Raw genomic sequence first — 18344 nt, 5'->3', positions numbered from 1 at the left:
ACTTATTAAAACAGGGGTGAATTATGTACAAGGACACTTGGCGTAATTGTTAACAAAGTATTAAAACCTTGGGTTACACGCAGTCAATATCCTGATGTAATTATTAAACAAAGTATTAAGACCTTGTTTTTTGTAAGTCCCCAATTAGTTGGAATATTTGACTTCGGATATAAGGATAATTTGACGAGGACACTCGCACTTTATATTTATGACTAATGGACTGTTATGGACAAAAACCAGATGGACATATTAAATAATCCAGGACAAAGGACAATTAACCCATGGTAATAAAACTAAAATCAACACGTCAAACATCATAATTACGGAAGTTTAAATAAGCATAATTTATATATTTCGTATTTAATTGCACTTTTAATTATCGCACTTTAATTTATTGTCATTTTATTTATCGTACCTTTTAATTATCGCAATTTTATTTTATCGCACTTTTATTTATCGCAATTTCATTATCGTTATTTACTTTACGCTTTAAATTAAGTTATAATTATTTTTAATATTTTACATTAGGTTTTAACTGCGACTAAAGTTTTAAGATCGACAAACCGGTCATTAAACGGTAAAAACCCCCTTTTATAATAATTATATTACATATATAAATATATTTGTATTTTTACAATTAAAACTAATATAGCGTTGAACTAGTTTAAGTCTCCCTGTGGAACGAACCGGACTTACTAAAAACTACACTACTGTACGATTAGGTACACTGCCTATAAGTGTTGTAGCAAGGTTTAGGTATATCCACTCTATAAATAAATAAATAACTTGTGTAAAATTGTATCATATTTAATAGTATTTCCTTATAAAAATATAACTATTTTGTATACACCCCTACGCACATCACTCGTCGTAGTATTTTATGTACTAATACTACTAATAATAATAGGATTAATAATAATAATAATAATAATAATAATAATAATAATAATAATAATAATAATAATAATAATAATAATAATAATAATAATAATAATAATATAAATAATATAGAGTGCAGAGATGAGAGTGAATTGAATTGTGAGGAAACAAATCGTGAATTCGATCAATTTATAGCACCAGACCTGTCCAAACCTCTCATGCGATCGCATGGGCTTATGGGCATTATGCCATGCGATCGCATGGCATCTTGTTCCAGCTCACATCTGATTTTGTAATCTAGTTCGTCGACATATTAATTTATTATATAATATATATAATATATATTAATTAATTATATATTATATTATATTATATTCTCGTGCATAGTTAATTTGTAATTTTTGTTCCGATAAGTCGTACATCGTCACTCGACTTATGTCCCGGTTCTGGTTTTTCGATCATCCTTACGTACGCTGAGAAAACTTGCATTTTTCGTTTCGTGACTCGTACCTTTGTCAAAATATAGACTTAAATTATCCATAACTATACCACTCGAAATACAACTCATACATTTGAGTGTTTTGGTCATTTACTTCTATAAATCATCGTCTCGCTATTTGTTAATATATATATAGTAACAATTCGTTTTATGACCAAGTTAATATTATATTTTATCGTATTGTTAAATATATATTTTCAATATTAATAAACACGTTTTAAAATACATATCGCAAGTTATTCATATATCTAATTCCAACAGTTAATATTCCTTATTATTGTATGTGTCCAAATTACGTTATTTAAACAAACACTTTACCATTTATTCCGAACACCGTTAAAAAAAGAATGATTTCTCAAATCAACATGGACCTCACAACAGAGACCCGTAACAATATCATAATTATTAAGAGACTCAATAAATATCTTTTAATTCAATCGTTTGGCCTAATTAGTTAAATATATCAATCAGATAATCAAACCAATAAGTTTAATGCACAGTATCATATACTCAACACTTTGTTACGTTTTCAAGTTATAGTATATATATGTATCTATTTACATATAATTGTTCGCGAATCGTTGAGAACAATTGAAGGGTATTTGAATAGTTCAAGAATTTTGAGATTCAGCTTTACAGACTTTGCTTATCGTGTCAGAAATGTTATAGATTAAGTTTAAATTTAGTCAGAAATTTTCGGGTCATCACAGTACCTACCCGTTAAAGAAATTTCGTCCCGAAATTTGAGTGAGGTCGTCATGGCTAACAATAAAAATGTTTTCATGACGAATATGAGTTGATAAATAGAATTTTATCACCGTTGAATAATATGGACAAAACAATCCGATTACTCGAAGCGTATGAGGGAAGTTATCGTAATAGAGTGAAATGAAGAATAGAGATTCGTTTTAACTCTTGACGTAGTAACGATTGATTTTCGAAATTTAAGGAATAGAAAATCTTCATAATATAAATAAGATTTGATTCTTCGGTAATTGCGGAAATTAGGATTTCCTTTGATTAAATGCGTAATCTGCCTCGATTGCTATGTCTGATATTTCGCTATAAATTAACCACTTCCGTTTCATTATTTTCACCACTCCTACATCTTCTTCCTTATTTCATACTTCCAAAAGATTGTGAAATGTTTTATCTACTTCTGATTCTTGATATACTCCTAACTTTTATATCTGTCATTCTTCTTTTTCATCTACCACCAGAGGAAGTTATTTTCTTCTACCATTACCTTGGGGTTATAGTGTTTTTCATTCTCCCGTGTCTTTATATTGCTATACGCATTGATATACACGGTTTGTAATTTCAGGGTTGTTATCGGGCTTTATATTCTCCATTATATTTCGGAGCTTCATTCTTTCGTTTTCTCTTCCTGACCTTAAGTCAAGCGAATAATGGTCCAGAATTCATAGGTATGGAGTTTTGAATGAACATAGTTAATGTTCTAAGAAAGAAACGATAATAGCACAATCTGACTTGTCAAATTACCAGAAGTTACGGGAAAATATAGAACTATCAAGAATATACGTTCTTGATTTGTTTGGAGATTAAGTAAAATGTAAGAGTCGTGTAACATGGCACATGATGACGTTATGATCTGTGAATCATCACGTTCCATTTAGAAACTTAACATGACTTACTGTAATATAATCACGTTGATCAAGTGTCATTATATTATACTAACTCATGCTTCAGCTCCCAACACCACTTCAAAAATATTCATATTTTAAATTCGAAGGTTTCAGAATTTAGAAACTAAAATAGTTTCTTTTATGATGTAACACAGATATCGTAAGGAGAAAATTGATTTCCGAAAAGAATGATTATGGAATTATCTCCAGAAATATGGAGGATATTTATAATGAAAGATACGATGATATCTTAGAATTTCTAATATCAGAGAATAATGAAGAATATTGTCCGCAAGGGTTTAGATTCGGAAGCAAGGTATTCGTTAATGGCTTCAGCAGATACTGAATCATTTGGATTCTTTGAAGGCAGGTTTCGTCCTTGTGATTTATCCACAGCCTCCTTCATACTTTGCTCAATCTGTTTTCCAGTTCCAAACTTTCTCTTTTTCTGAGTTTTGCCAGCACACTATCCTTTATCATCAAACTTTTTACTGTTAAGGTCGTTTACAGTTTTTGCTGCTTCATCAGCATTTTTCAAGATTTCGAGAACTAGTTCGTAGTTTAGGGTGTTTTTCAGAAACTTCACATTCGAAGTCTGTAAGTCTTGAAGGTAAACGTTATATGTATATATATAACTGTTGGCGAAAAATTGCTACGAAATTCAAAATAATGATTTGCTAATTCCCAGTAGTTGGTATGATAATTGTTGTTACAAGTTGTATATGAGTACTTGATAGAGTTTCAATGAATAATTATCGTGATTTTTCGAAGAGGCTTAATGATTAATGAATTTATTGATAAGTTTACTGCTAATGTGGTGAAATATGAAAGGTTCCCCGGTAACAATGATGATGGGGTAATCGTTATAATAAGGCTTATTCTAATGAACAATTGAAGGTGATTTGCTGGAGTGGTGACAAAACTGTCTATTTTGAAAAGGGATTGAAAAGTTATTTTAGCTAATAAATGCCAAAGGGTCTGACACGGATACGTGTTAAACTATGACTTTAATTTCGAGGGTTTTTCAGGTACAAGACTGTGGTAACATGTGGTTGGATCATCATCTCGATGATTCATTATTTGAAGTGTCTTCAGGAATTTCGAGGGATTTGAACATAGATTGTAATCGTTAATATTCATATGATGTTCTAGGAATTTGAATGATACAAATACTTTTCTGGGTTCTATGATGTTCTAGCACAGTTTTGAAGTCAAAGTATAGCTTCGAAAGATGTAGGAATCTAAGAATGATGTCTTTTGTTAAATCTTGACTTGGATTTTGATTTGTCAAAATCAAAATATGTAATCAAATTTGGATGAGGATGGTTGCTTTGATTTTTATAAAAGAATATATATTGTTGTGAAAGTAGTGAGTATAGTTGATGATTTGTTGAATCAGAATCGAAGAATGTAACATATTAATTGTGAGTTTATATATCTCTCGGGTATTACCTACCCGTTAAAATATTCTCACCATTAACAGTTTGTACAAACGAATTTTCTTAATTACAATCTTTATGAAAATATACCTACATATATATTTTCCTTATATGTAATCATGGATTTAATGAGTTAACGTAATATTAATCTCATCTGGTTTTCGACTAGGACTAGAATATATAATCTCTAAAACTTTTAGAAACTACATATTCTCTGCAAAATATTTCTTCAATGAAGTTATGAATCAATACTTCATCGTTTGTTGTTGTTGGTATTCCTTGGTATCTATGGTGCGTATGACGTTGATGTTCGAGGTACAGATTGTGATGTTAAGGTGTGGGATGCGGATGTTGTTGTTGGTGGTGGTGATGGTACTGTTGGTGTTGCTGATGGTGGTACTGTTGCTGCCGGTGCTGCTGCTGGTGCTTGTAATCTTTGCACCACATTCTCCAAAGCCACTACCTGAGCGCGAAGCTCTTTGACTTATTCTATTACACCGGGGCGATTGTCGGTTCGGACGAGTGGATGAATAAGATCTAGAATTTGAGATAATATATAATCGTGACTAGACACTCTGGAAATGAGAGAGAAAATGGTGTCTCGAATAGGTTCGCCGGTAAGTGCTTCAGGTTCTTCGCCAAGAGGGCAATGTGGTGGATGGAAGGGATCACCTTCTTCTTGTCTCCAATGACTAAGTAGGCTACGAAACCATCCCCAATTCATCCAGAATAGGTGATGGCTAATTGGTTGATCCATTCCGGTTACACTGCTTTCGGAGCTCGAGTGAAACTCCATATCGGAATAGTTGTCGAAATCAAAGGAATTTGAACTAGATATGTGATCCATCTTGTATAATCAGGGAATTGATTTTGATTTGAGATAGTTTATAGGATTTAGTTTGGTATTCTCCGATACATAATTTACATATGTATATATAATACCAAAATCCCATAAGTTACGGAGAAATTTTCGGAAAGTGTAAGACATAGTTTACTGTAATAGATATGCTAAGATATGAATTCGTCTATACACTATGTATGCAATAAATCCAGGAAACGTGTCTAGGCTTAAGAATGATAAGCATGTAATTTCCGACAAGAAATGATAAGCAAAACTTTTAACATGCAGACACGGTCGAAGTCCAGACTTACTAATGCATCTTAACAACTATCAGTTAGACACACTCATGCAAGACCTGGTTCACTAGGACCAACGCTCTAATACCAACTGTGACGATCGCTCCAAATCTATATGGACGAACATGTCATTCATCGATTTCATTGCGAGGTATTTGACCTCTATATGATACATTTTGTAAACATTGCATTCTTTTGAAAAGGCACACCATAAATGAATGTTTAAATCAAAGGTTTTCGACATCTGATGATTTCTATATATAGACAATCACCGTAAATAATGGTTTACAATAATACTTTCGTTGACAATGCAGTCAAAATAAGATACATGGTGATGATTTGGTGAATGCAACGTTTCCTTGAAAAATATGTCATGTATGACTCCATGCACATAGCTTGTATAACATATAAGCAAACAGCGGAAGACTTCTAGGGAACCTGAGAATAAACATGCTAACAAGTGTCAACACAAAGGTTGGTGAGTTCATAGTTTTAATGTTTCGTATAATATGTATATAAAGGTAGACCACAAGATTTCAGTTGTTTCATCCAGAAACGTTTATCAAATTATTCTACAAGATTGAGCACCCTGGTAACTAAGCTTTGACGTCTATATAATAAGTACCCCTATTTTAACATACATGCAACCAACATGTACAATACACGCAAACCAACGTGTACTAAACTCAAATAGCATACGTCTGTTTTATAGTTCAGGGTAGGGTTTCTATACCTGGAACAGACGGGGATGTCAAGCCCTATGGATCCATATATAACTACTCGCGCCCACCAGTTCTTATAACCGGCAGTTACTAGTTACCAAAGCTAAAGGATTTTCGGTTCAAACTCGGTGTAGAATTTAGTATGTACTTGTATCCATTGCATTTAAAATAAAGTACATGTATTCTCAGCCCAAAAATATAGATTGCAAAAGCAATTAAAAAGGGAGCAAATGAAACTCACCTTAGCAGCATATAAAGTCGTTCACCAAAATGTGACCGAAACTCGGATTATCAAATAACCGTAGATCTCAACCTAGAGAACATATGTTGGTCAATAAATGTCTATCAAGCTAGGTCAGATCATAGTGTATCACAATCCTAATGCTCGAGATCGACATACAAAAGTTATCCAAAGTCGTTTCAAAAAGTTAATTTTGACAATAGTTCAACAAAACAAGACGTACCTTATATAAGGATTCATTTACTCGGTTGGTAATATTCAAAAATCCAATTTATCAATCTTACAAACAAGTTGTTTAAATATTAATTGCAGATTCAAAAGCAATTCCAATTAACGTCAATCATAATTCAGTTGACCATATCTTTTGATTCGTTCATCGAAATTACGCGATTTCTAAATGAAAAGTTATTGATTTTTCGCTAGCTTTTCAAAAACACGTATATCATATACCTTTTACCAGTAATATATGTATTAAATTCGTGATTCATCATAAACTATTTAACGACGAAATTTAGCATACAAGCATGCATAAATATATATATTCGAGCACTAGACATGGATACACAATTAATATATAAAAGATAAGATATGAATGCTCACGTATCAATATTGTGATTCAATATTGCAGGAAAGTACGTAGACACAACAGAGATGATAAACACTAGGTTTGACCTTTGACTCATGGTCATAACCTCCAAGCAATACCCATAACCTTCATAGCTATAACCCATAGTTTCCTTAGCTCTATCCCGCTCGAAAACCCATTTCAAAAGTGACCCGCTCATGGCCTCGTCGTAGTATTTTATGTACTAATACTACTAATAATAATAGGATTAATAATAATAATAATAATAATAATAATAATAATAATAATAATAATAATAATAATAATAATAATAATAATAATAATAATAATAATAATAATAATAATAATAATAATAATAATAATAATAATAATAATAATAATAATAATAATAATAATAATAATAATAATAATAATAATATAGAGTGCAGAGATGGGAGTGAATTGAATTGTGAGGAAACAAATCGTGAATAAATTCAATTTATAGCACCAGACCTGTCCAAACCTCCCATGCGATCGCATGGGCTTGTGGGCATTATGCCATGCGATCGCATGGCATCTTGTTCCAACTCACATCTGATTTTGTAATCTAGTTCGTTGACATATTAATTTATTATATAATATATATAATTTATATTAATTAATTATATATTATATTATATTCTCGTGCATAGTTAATTTGTAATTTTTGTTCTGATAATTCGTACATCGTCACTCGACTTATGTCCCGGTTCCGGTTTTTCGATCGTCCTTTCGTATGCTGAGAAAACTTGCATTTTTCGTTTCGTGACTCGTACCTTTGTCAAAATATAGACTTAAATTATCCATAACTATACCACTCAAAATACAACTCATACATTTGAGTGTTTTGGTCATTTACTTCTATAAATCATCGTCTCGCTATTTGTTAATATATATATAATAACAATTCGTTTTATGACCAAGTTAATATTATATTTTATCGTATTGTTAAATATATATTTTCAATATTAATAAACACGTTTTAAAATACATATCGCAAGTTATTCATATATCTAATTCCAACAGTTAATATTCCTTATTATTTTATGTGTCCAAATTACGTTATTTAAACAAACACTTTACCATTTATTCCGAATACCGTTAAAAAGGAATGATTTCTCAAATCAACGTGGACCTCACAACAGAGACCCGTAACAATATCATAATTATTAAGAGACTCAATAAATATCTTTTAATTCAATCGTTTGGCCTAATTTTTTTAACTCCGTAGTTAAATATATCAATCAGATAATCAAACCAAATAAGTTTAATGCACAGTATCATATACTCAACACTTTGTTACGTTTTCAAGTTATAGTATATATACGTATCTATTTACATATAATTGTTCGCGAATCATTGAGAACAATTGAAGGGTATTTGAATAGTTCAAGAATTTTGAGATTCAGCTTTACAGACTTTGCTTATCGTGTCAAAAACGTTATAGATTAAGTTTAAATTTGGTCAGAAATTTCCGGGTCATCACATTAGATTACCAGACTAAAAAGGGTGATATTCGATTTTGATAATCCAACCATAGAATGTAGTTTTAAGTACTTGTGTCTATTTCGTAAAACATTTATAAAACAGCGCATGTATTCTCAGTCCCAAAAATATATATATAAAAAGGGAGTAATGAAACTCACAATACTGTATTTTGTAGTAAAAATACATATGACGATATTGAACAATGCAGAGTTGGCCTTGGATTCACGAACCTATATCAATTATATATATTAAAACATATAATTGTAATCAAACAAGTTTATATATTTATTTTATTAATATACTTATTATATTACTAATTTATTATCTATATTTCATTGTATATTTTAATACTTAAAATATATATATATATATATATATATATATATATATATATATATATATATATATATATATATATATATATATATATATATATATATATATCAAATTAAAGTATATGTTAAGTCATTTATTTTAAATATCCTATTTTGATGTTTTGAAGTATTATCTCATGTATTAAAACTTATTATATAATTATCTTCAATATTTGAAATCAGTTCTTAATATTAATTTAGAAAAATAGATTATCAATGTTAATATATTAAATAAAAATATTTTTGTGTTAGTAATAAAAATCATAAAATAATGATATTAGTATTAATATTAATAGTTGTAATAATAATTTTAGTGATACTATAAAAATTCTAATAATAATATTGATAGTTTTTAATGATAACAAAATAACAATTTTAGTAAGAATGATAATTATACTAATAATGATAATCATATTTATAATAAAATGATAATATTAGTAATAATACTTATGTTAATAATGAAAATAACAATAATAATAATAATAATAATAATAATAATAATAATAATAATAATAATAATAATAATAATAATAATAATAATAATAATAATAATACTAATATTACTTAATGATATTATTTAGAAAAAAACAAAAAAAATGATAATAATATTAATCCTATTATTTATATTAACATAATAACAAAAAATAATAATAATAATAATAATAATAATAATAATAATAATAATAATAATAATAATAATAATAATAATAATAATAATAATAATAATAATAATAATAATAATAATAATAATAATAATAATAATAATGACAATGACAATGACAATAACAATAACAATAACAATAACAATAACAATAACAATAACAATAATAATAACAATAATAATAATAATAATAATAATAATAATAATAAATAAGAAAAGAGTACTACCTTCAAAACAATGCTAAAAAAAAATGATGCAACAATCTAGGCTCGAACCCGTGACCATTAGTTACCCCAACACGCACACAAACCATCTGAGCTAGTATGTTTCTCTGATTAAATTGTTAAACTAAATATTCTTAATCTGTTCTCTGTTTCACTTCATCTCCTTCCCAGTTTCATTCGATTGAAACTTTAACCAAATCATAACAGCTAATAATTCGTTTAAACTAGGATGTAACATCAAAACATAAATGATTTATCATAGTGTTTTTAATTGACAGACACAAAAATAATTTAAAGGATTTAAAACAGCTGCAGTTTCTTTAAAAAAAAAAATGCTATGAACTCAATCTTTGATAATGAAGTGTAGATCGTTTTAGGCTTCGATTCCTATATGAAAAAGATTTAAAATCCTTCCTAGAAACTTCTGCCATCATCAATTGAACATGAAACATAAAAACAAATCCGAATTTTACGATGAACACACTCTTTTGACTTTTTGAATCTACAGTTTGACTCGTAAATTCAAACTCGATAAGATAAATTGACCCTCGAGATTTTCCAGATAGTTTAGGTGGAAGATATATAACATAACTGCATTAATACAATTTGAAATTTAAATCGAATTCGTGATTTTGGAAAAGTTGTCAAGAACAGGGGATAACGTGTTTATTTTTTTGGTTTTGGTTTTTAAATTTCGATTTGCAGAAGAGTAGAGTTTTGTATAATGATGGATATCATATGATTGAAGCTTAATAAGGATGATTTGATCTATTTGTCTGCAATGTCATTTGATTTGGACTGGTAGCAAAATTTAGACAAAATAATTCAATCAGATATATAAAATAAATAATCAGATATCAAAATTCAACCAAATCGTACGTTTTGCTACAGATTATGTAATGAGTTTAGTGATACAAACAAAATCAAATACAATTTCGATGTGTACGTTCAACGGATTCCAGCTCTTTTTTTTTTCTTGATTTTTTTATTTAATATTAATATTAATAATTAGTATATATACTTTTATTTATATTAATAATAATAATACTAATAATAATTATAGTTATATAAATAATAATAATAATAATAATATTTAATAATAATCCTAACAACACTGATAATAAAAATAGTAATTAATAATACTCTTAAATATGATATTATTAATGATAATAATAATAATTTGTATTATCTTTATAATAGTATTTATAATATTAATAATGATTTTAATGATAATGGTAAAAAAAATAATGAAAATGATAATCTCATTAATAACTAAAACCATAATTTTTACTACTAATTTTAATAATACCGATATTAATATTAATATTAATATTAATATATATATATATATATATATATATATATATATATATATATATATATATAATATTATGTTTTTTTTAAATTTTTCCAATATATTAATTATATGTTGAGATAATTAAACTCAGAATAGATTATTTAATACTTTGTTAATGTTTTAATATATATCTATGCACATCCAAACATAAACAATTATTCGTGAATCATCGGGAATTGGTCGAGATTAAATGAATGTATGAACACATTTCAAAGTTTTTGAGCTTTCAACATTACAGACTTTGCTTATCGTGTCAGAAACATGTAAAGATTGAGTTTAAATTTGGTTGAAAATTTCCGGGTCGTCACAGTATGTAAAGGATCCTATAAATTATGAAAGTCAATGAATCACATGATAGTGTGCATCGTTTGTTTCAATATGAATAATTGATTATTGATTATTGATATTTAAAACACCCTTTGTAGTCATCTGACACTGACACCATCTGATCTGATAAAATAAAGAAACAAAATTTCAAACTTCAATATGAATAATTGATTATTGATATTTAAAACACCCTTTTTGTAGTCATCTGACACTGACACCATCTGATCTGATAAAATAAAGAAACAAAGTTTCAAACTAAGACTAGGCATGCAATAATATAATGTATAAGTATGCTCTGTAGCATTGTGCACTTTAAAATTATAAAAAATATACAATTCCACGTAAGCAAAGTATAGGAAGGTACAATGTTGACGTTTTTTGTCATAACCCGACCTTAACCATAAGGACGAATACAATAACATATGATTTCATCGCGAGGTATTGACCTCTATATGCGACATTCTTCAAAAACTGCATTCGTTTTTACAATACAAACCATAGCTTTTATTACAAATAAAGGTTTAAACAACTTAATAATGATTATCGTTTAGCGATAATCTTAGACTTACAAACTTTACATGTGATAATAACAATACGACCTCCAACATATTTTACATTACAAATCCTCCGATATGCAGTTTTATTTTTGACACAAATATGCATACTCAAGATCTTGCTTAAATTCAACATGTTGCAGCGGAAGCTTTTAGTTATCACCTGAGAATAAACATGCTTAAAACATCAACATAAATTTGGTGAGATATAGGTTTAATGCCGGCAGCGTTATAAATATAGACCACAAGATTTCATATATAAACGTTTTAATAAAAATATTCTAAGTTGTTGAGCACTTGATAACCATACTTAACATTTAATCAACGTCGCATATTCCCTTTATTATGAAATCTTACTACACCGTACCAAGTGTAGTCACCGAAACGAAGTACTGTGCAACCGTTGAATACTGGTCGTCCAGTCCGGTTGGGGTTGTCAGGCCCGATAGATCTATCAACAGGATTCGCGTTTACAATACCTCATGTAAATAATAGTTACCAAGCTACAGGGAAGTATGCCAGTGGTACAACTCAACGTAGAATATATATTTTTAATCACTTATAACGTAAATCATAAAATGCATGTATTCTCATCCCGAAATATTTAGAGTTTAAAAGTGGGACTATATACTCACTTTTGCCTTGAAGGTAATAAACACGACTTGGTCTCCGATTGATATCACAAACCTAACCATATATATAATATATCAACATATTTTCTTTTCAAGTAATCGTTACATATATATATATATATATATATATATATATATATATATATATATATATATATACTTTTAATATTTTCTTAGTCCGTAGTTAGCAGTCCGATGTTAGTGGTCCACAATTAGTTGCTTAAATAAAATAAATAAAGACCCCATCGTATTCGTATTGATCAGAATTAATCTCGACCCATGGTACCATGTTGTCAAGTGACGTGTTGCGTACATAAAGTACCGTGTTGTCAAATGACGTGTTGCGTACAATCATGAGGTCTTATGATTAATCTTCTCGTGTTGTTTACGGGTGGTCCTGAAATATATAAAATCAAATCATAAGTAAATATATATTAAATATTATGTTAATTAGCCAAGATATGATTAATCCGATTTTGTCATAATATGATATATTACAGGTCTTGAAGTGTTTTTTTTAAAATCAAATAAGAAGGATCTATTTAGTTTGCGAACAAGTTTGAAATCACTCAAACTATGTTCTTGTTGTTAAAATTTTACAACACAAAATAAGATAGCTATATAAATATGAATCGAATAAGGTTATGAATAAGGTTACTACCTCAAGTTACTTGGACAAAGCTACTGGAAAAGGTAAGAAAAATCTTGGAATCAAAAGAGTGGTGGAGTGGAATTGAAAGATTGAAAGTAATCTCCTTGAAATCGGATGACTATATTGATACGTTCTTGAGTAGGTAAATGAAGAGAGATTAGGGAGTGAATTAACTTGAAAGAAAATTGGAAATGAAATTGTATGTGTGTGTGTGCAAAATAGCATGATTATGGGATGGATATATAGGAGATTTAGTTTGTTTTCTTGCACAAAAGTCACACATGAGGTTAAATGGCTGGTTCCCACATGTAACATCATGTCTAGTGGCTGATCATTGAAGTTTATTGTTGGTATATACCAATAGTAAATACGTATAGAAGTTGGGTATGATACGGTTACATATACCCTAGATATACTTGTAGAAATTTTGAGGAATCGGAACAAGAATTCAAATATGGACGGGTTTATAACTGTAAAAGAGGCTCAAAAACTGGGCTTTTATTTTTGGGTCAAACCGGGCCAAAATAAAATTTTAAGACATTTTTAATAAAGCAATGTTAGCCCAAAAAAAATTTTCCAAGCTGACCTGGCAGCTCGACCCCAGCCAGGGGCTCTGCCCCTTGGACCCCGCCAGGGGTTGCCACCCCTTGGACCCCGCTTATCGGGGGCGCTGCCCCCGAACCCCCGTCATAATCAAGATAAGTTCAAACAAGTGTGCACTCCACACTTCCCCAAACTTGTTCGATATTTATCAAGATTATTTTGGTTACAAATTAATCCCATTACACTTAAATCATAAATCATATTGGTGACATAGATCACCAACACATTATAGATTGTAAGTATATATGTCAAAGAACGTTACATATAGTTATCGTTTTGAAAACTTAAGTTTGTGATCTCAAAGTATACTTATAACTCATTGTTGTTAGTTCACAATGAAATGTTAAACCATCCTTAAATCATGTTAAATATGTATAGATATGTACATATACATAATCGTATAATTATCGTGTGTTATATAGTTCGTGATATCATCGGTCAAATTGGACGGTCAAACGTTGTGTGAAACTCTTTTCAAAAACATAAGTCTCAACAGTTGGGATTGCTTATCATGTTGGTAAGGTTTATTTTATATAAATATTAATCTCATAAGTATAAAACGATCGGAAAATCCGGGTCGTTACATTTTTCTATCCTTTTGACCGAAGGCAAGGTAGCTTTTTAACCTATTCTATTAGAAAGAGCAGAATTTTGGGGGAGTTATTCCTCTACACTCGGATGGAGCAAGTCATATATCTTTTACGGAGTATATACTATAACAAATAATATATGGAGCGCAAAAAGTGTGTTAACTGTGCAATTATAATCTTTCACAACTTATACATGCTTTTTTGTCTTGTACAGCCATGACAATTATAACTTTTAAAGTTGATAGAGAGTTAATATTCACAACCAAGGGTAATTAAGTTGCATAACAAAAAGAAAATAACTCCATTGAAGCAATCCCATCAGGAAGATGACGAGTATTAGCGTTATCAATCAGGGGCATATTGCAAGATAAAAGGAAGTTACTTGTGCATTTACGAATTAATGCTACCAAATTTCATGTTAAAATGAGTACCGATTGGTTGTTTTGGCTTATGTCTAATCTCAAGGGTCAAGCTGAGAAATTAGATGATAGTTTGAAATAGAACTAGTCATCAAGTGTACTTTTAAAACCTAATAATTGATACAATGCAATTCTTATAATTATACTTGGCAAACCAATTTATTTATATAAAAAATAATGACTTGAATGAAAAGGGAAAAGTTGTAGGTTGCCCAACCCAACTGGTTTTAACCTGTAAAAAATAGTTACCCATTTGGACCTGTTACCCATCTCACCCATTATATGCCATGCGCAGCCAATATTGTTAAAATAACAATAATCATATGCAAATAAAAAAATTAAAATGGCAATAGTTGTAAAACACAAACTGGATTCTTATTCTTATTGAAACTGAAAATAAACATAAACAAAAGCCCCATGAGACAAAGCCAAAAGGAAAGTCCGCACTAAGCGGTACAGAAACCAACTTACAAATCCGTAAAAACCAACGGCCTGGAGCTTTCAAAAAAAAAGAAAAATTGACCAATAACCTCTAAAAAACACCCGAACCCATTTTGACCCAACTTTTGATACAAGGAAACTCGCTATGCATAGCGTTTTCATAAAACACTAGCATGCAAGCAAAAAAAAAAAAAAAACAATAACACTACCTGAAGAAATAATTTATGACCCGTTTGAATGTTTGGTAACAACCGATCACCACCCACACTCGACATTGTTGTTCTACTTTGCTTTTTTGAGGAGTGCGGTTGTTCTATGTTCACTGTCATCATGAATGAAACTCCACCAGATATAGGATACGGGTATTGCGATAGCATGCGAAATAGCATCGGCATCCAAAAAACCCCAAAAGGGTGGAAAGTCGTAAATTTGAAAGAATATAATTAGACCTTCTCCAACTGTCACTAACCAAATTTTCCAGCGAGACGGGTGGTTAGAAACACCAGCCCAAATTACCCAAATAAGTAACTGTGTTACTGCCATTGTAACACAAACCTTCATATTTAAACCTGAAACAAGTCTAATATTAGATTTTGATACGTTCTTGCATTTTCTTAAGAGGGAACGAGGGTATAGTAGCTAACCGTAATCAAGATTATAGCAGTTCAAATACAAGATATGGGTTGTCACGAAAGCAATCAATGGAGCTGAAATCATCACCCGAGTAGCCTCACGTGTAGCATTAAAAGCTCGCAACAAAGCTGCTATGAGAGAGAATCCAAGCACAGCTGCAGCAGATGAATAATCTAGTTTTTCTGTTATTTCCACATCCCTGAAAATGTACATATATCAGCTAATCTACCATATCTATCAGTCAAACTGAGGAACATATGTATGCCGTATGAACAAAATGCATATACGCTGACTGTATCAAAAAAAAAACAAAAAAAAAAATAAAAAAATAAAAAAAAAAAAAAAAAAAAAAAAAAAAAAAAAAAGATGAAGAGAACCAGTTCTTACCTGCTGTGATACACAGCACTCCAAAATAAAAAGTTCATCGATAAGGCCCCATAGATATGCCACAACCCAATGTATTCATAGTATGTTTGCATATTTGACCTTAAAGGCAACTTGTAATTTATAAGGATGAAAAAGGATACCCATCCATGAAACTGCACAGCAAGATTAAAAGCAGAGAGAGCCACTGCAACAGGTTCCTGCACACAAGAACAATAATCATCTTCCTCAAAAATTAAAACAACATATAATAATCAATAACCAAATAGCAAACATTAAGTACAACAATTTGTTGTACCTCGATCCCAAACGCACGATTAAGTGGCCATTTTCCATGATACTTAACAGGCTTATCTCCAGCTTTTTTCCTTTCTTCTTCCCTAACAAGCATACATTGATATCTGCAGCCACTAAGACAGTCCCATTTTTTCCATTTTATATATAGTGGCTCTTGTAGATACCATGGTTCGTTGATAGTTTTCGTATCAGATGTCAAATTGCAATGTTGGAAGCATACATCCCCCACACATCCTGTCTTCTCGCATTGCTCAACACAAGCTCTGATCAACCAGAAATTGTAAGCAATGGATATTAGTCCTTTAACAACCTAAACCAAGTAATATTATCTTATAGTGTGTGTTTTCATCACTTTATAAACATACTATAAGTCCAAAAATTAAGGAACTGTTCAACCAAATCCACTGGCACACACAAACGGCATATTCACCTGATAAAGTATCTCATAAAGGAAGAACTTAACAAACTTCATTTCATAATCTTCTAAAGAGTTTAACTTATCAACCACATATTACTAACTATAAATCAACTGTTAATTCAGAACTGAATCACTGTAATCTAATCTTCGCATCCTAAAAAAGTCAAAGCTTAACAAACAATCACTTATTTATGGTCCATTATTCGAACAATCAACGCATGCCATGTGACAGCATTGTCCTGCCCATGCCATGCCTTATAGTCTAGGGTTTATTACCTCCAAGTGTCCACATGTATATCTCATAATTTCAATACCAGGACCACTATATGTCTATATTTAACCTAACATATATAATATACAATATGTAAAATAGTAGGAGTAATTATATAGCTTCCGCAAAATTAGTTATATAATTTCAGCTCAATTAACTTAAAATCTACACTAGACCAAAATCCGCTGAAGTTCATTAATTAAGGTTTCAAACTTTGCAAAAGTAAAAAAAAAGTAGTAAAAATTATAAAAAAAATGAAGCTAGCTCAGATTCAGAGAATAGGCTTGTATGTAACAGAAGTTAGGTGTTGAACTTACATGTAAATCGGATCAGAATCGCCATCACTAGCGGTGATATGTGTAACAAAACATAATAATGCGACAAATAACAGCGGTAAACGACGACGTATTGCCATCGCCGATAGTAGAGCAATTAAGAAAATTATATTCAGTAACTAACTAAAATGAATATAATTATTATGATAATAATGATGATAAAGTTAATAAAGTTATAGAGAAACTAAGAGATGCGAATCTGGATACGGAGAAGAAAGGATCATGAGGAACGGAAAACGAAGATGATTGTGATTCTGATTGATTTGTGATTTGTGATTTGATTGGTTTGTATGTATGAGTTAAAATTGATTTTATTTTATTTGATTCGTGGAGAGATGATTTTGATATAAAATTAATAAAAAAAAATGAAAATGAAAATGAAAAATTTAAGAAGAAAATAAGGACGTGTCATGAACGAAGGCAGAAAACGGAGTGGGGATGAAAATTGAGAAAAGAATCCCGTGAAGAGCATTCTAGATGGTGGACACGTGGCGATCTCTTATCTCTCAGCTGCTGA

General features: G+C 30.1%; 1 protein-coding gene across 1 annotated transcript; it reads right to left on the bottom strand.

Annotated features, from left to right (window-relative positions):
• Positions 1 to 15399: 15399 nt before the first annotated feature.
• On the bottom strand, positions 15400 to 17988 carry LOC139866380 (uncharacterized). The gene is made up of 5 exons (XM_071854610.1): positions 17810 to 17988; positions 16805 to 17066; positions 16510 to 16706; positions 16134 to 16321; positions 15400 to 16058 (listed from the first exon to the last, which is right to left on the bottom strand). The coding sequence occupies exons 1-5, from the start codon at positions 17905 to 17907 to the stop codon at positions 15772 to 15774; spliced, it is 1032 nt and encodes a 343-aa protein (XP_071710711.1). The 5' UTR covers positions 17908 to 17988; the 3' UTR covers positions 15400 to 15771.
• Positions 17989 to 18344: the final 356 nt, after the last annotated feature.

Source organism: Rutidosis leptorrhynchoides, chromosome 9 (genome assembly GCF_046630445.1).
Source record: "Rutidosis leptorrhynchoides isolate AG116_Rl617_1_P2 chromosome 9, CSIRO_AGI_Rlap_v1, whole genome shotgun sequence".
Lineage (NCBI taxonomy): Eukaryota > Viridiplantae > Streptophyta > Magnoliopsida > Asterales > Asteraceae > Rutidosis > Rutidosis leptorrhynchoides.
Note: the sequence above shows the minus strand (reverse complement) of the source record. Positions and strands in the feature narration are given on the sequence as shown.

Coding starts and splice junctions, on each gene's coding strand:
- LOC139866380 (XM_071854610.1), bottom strand. CDS start 17,907: ATGGCAATACGTCGTCGTTTACCGCTGTTATTTGTCGCATTATTATGT. Junction 17,067..17,809: donor GATTCTGATCCGATTTACAT/GTAAGTTCAACA, acceptor CTGGTTGATCAG/AGCTTGTGTTGAGCAATGCG. Junction 16,322..16,509: donor AGTGCTGTGTATCACAGCAG/GTAAGAACTGGT, acceptor GTACATTTTCAG/GGATGTGGAAATAACAGAAA.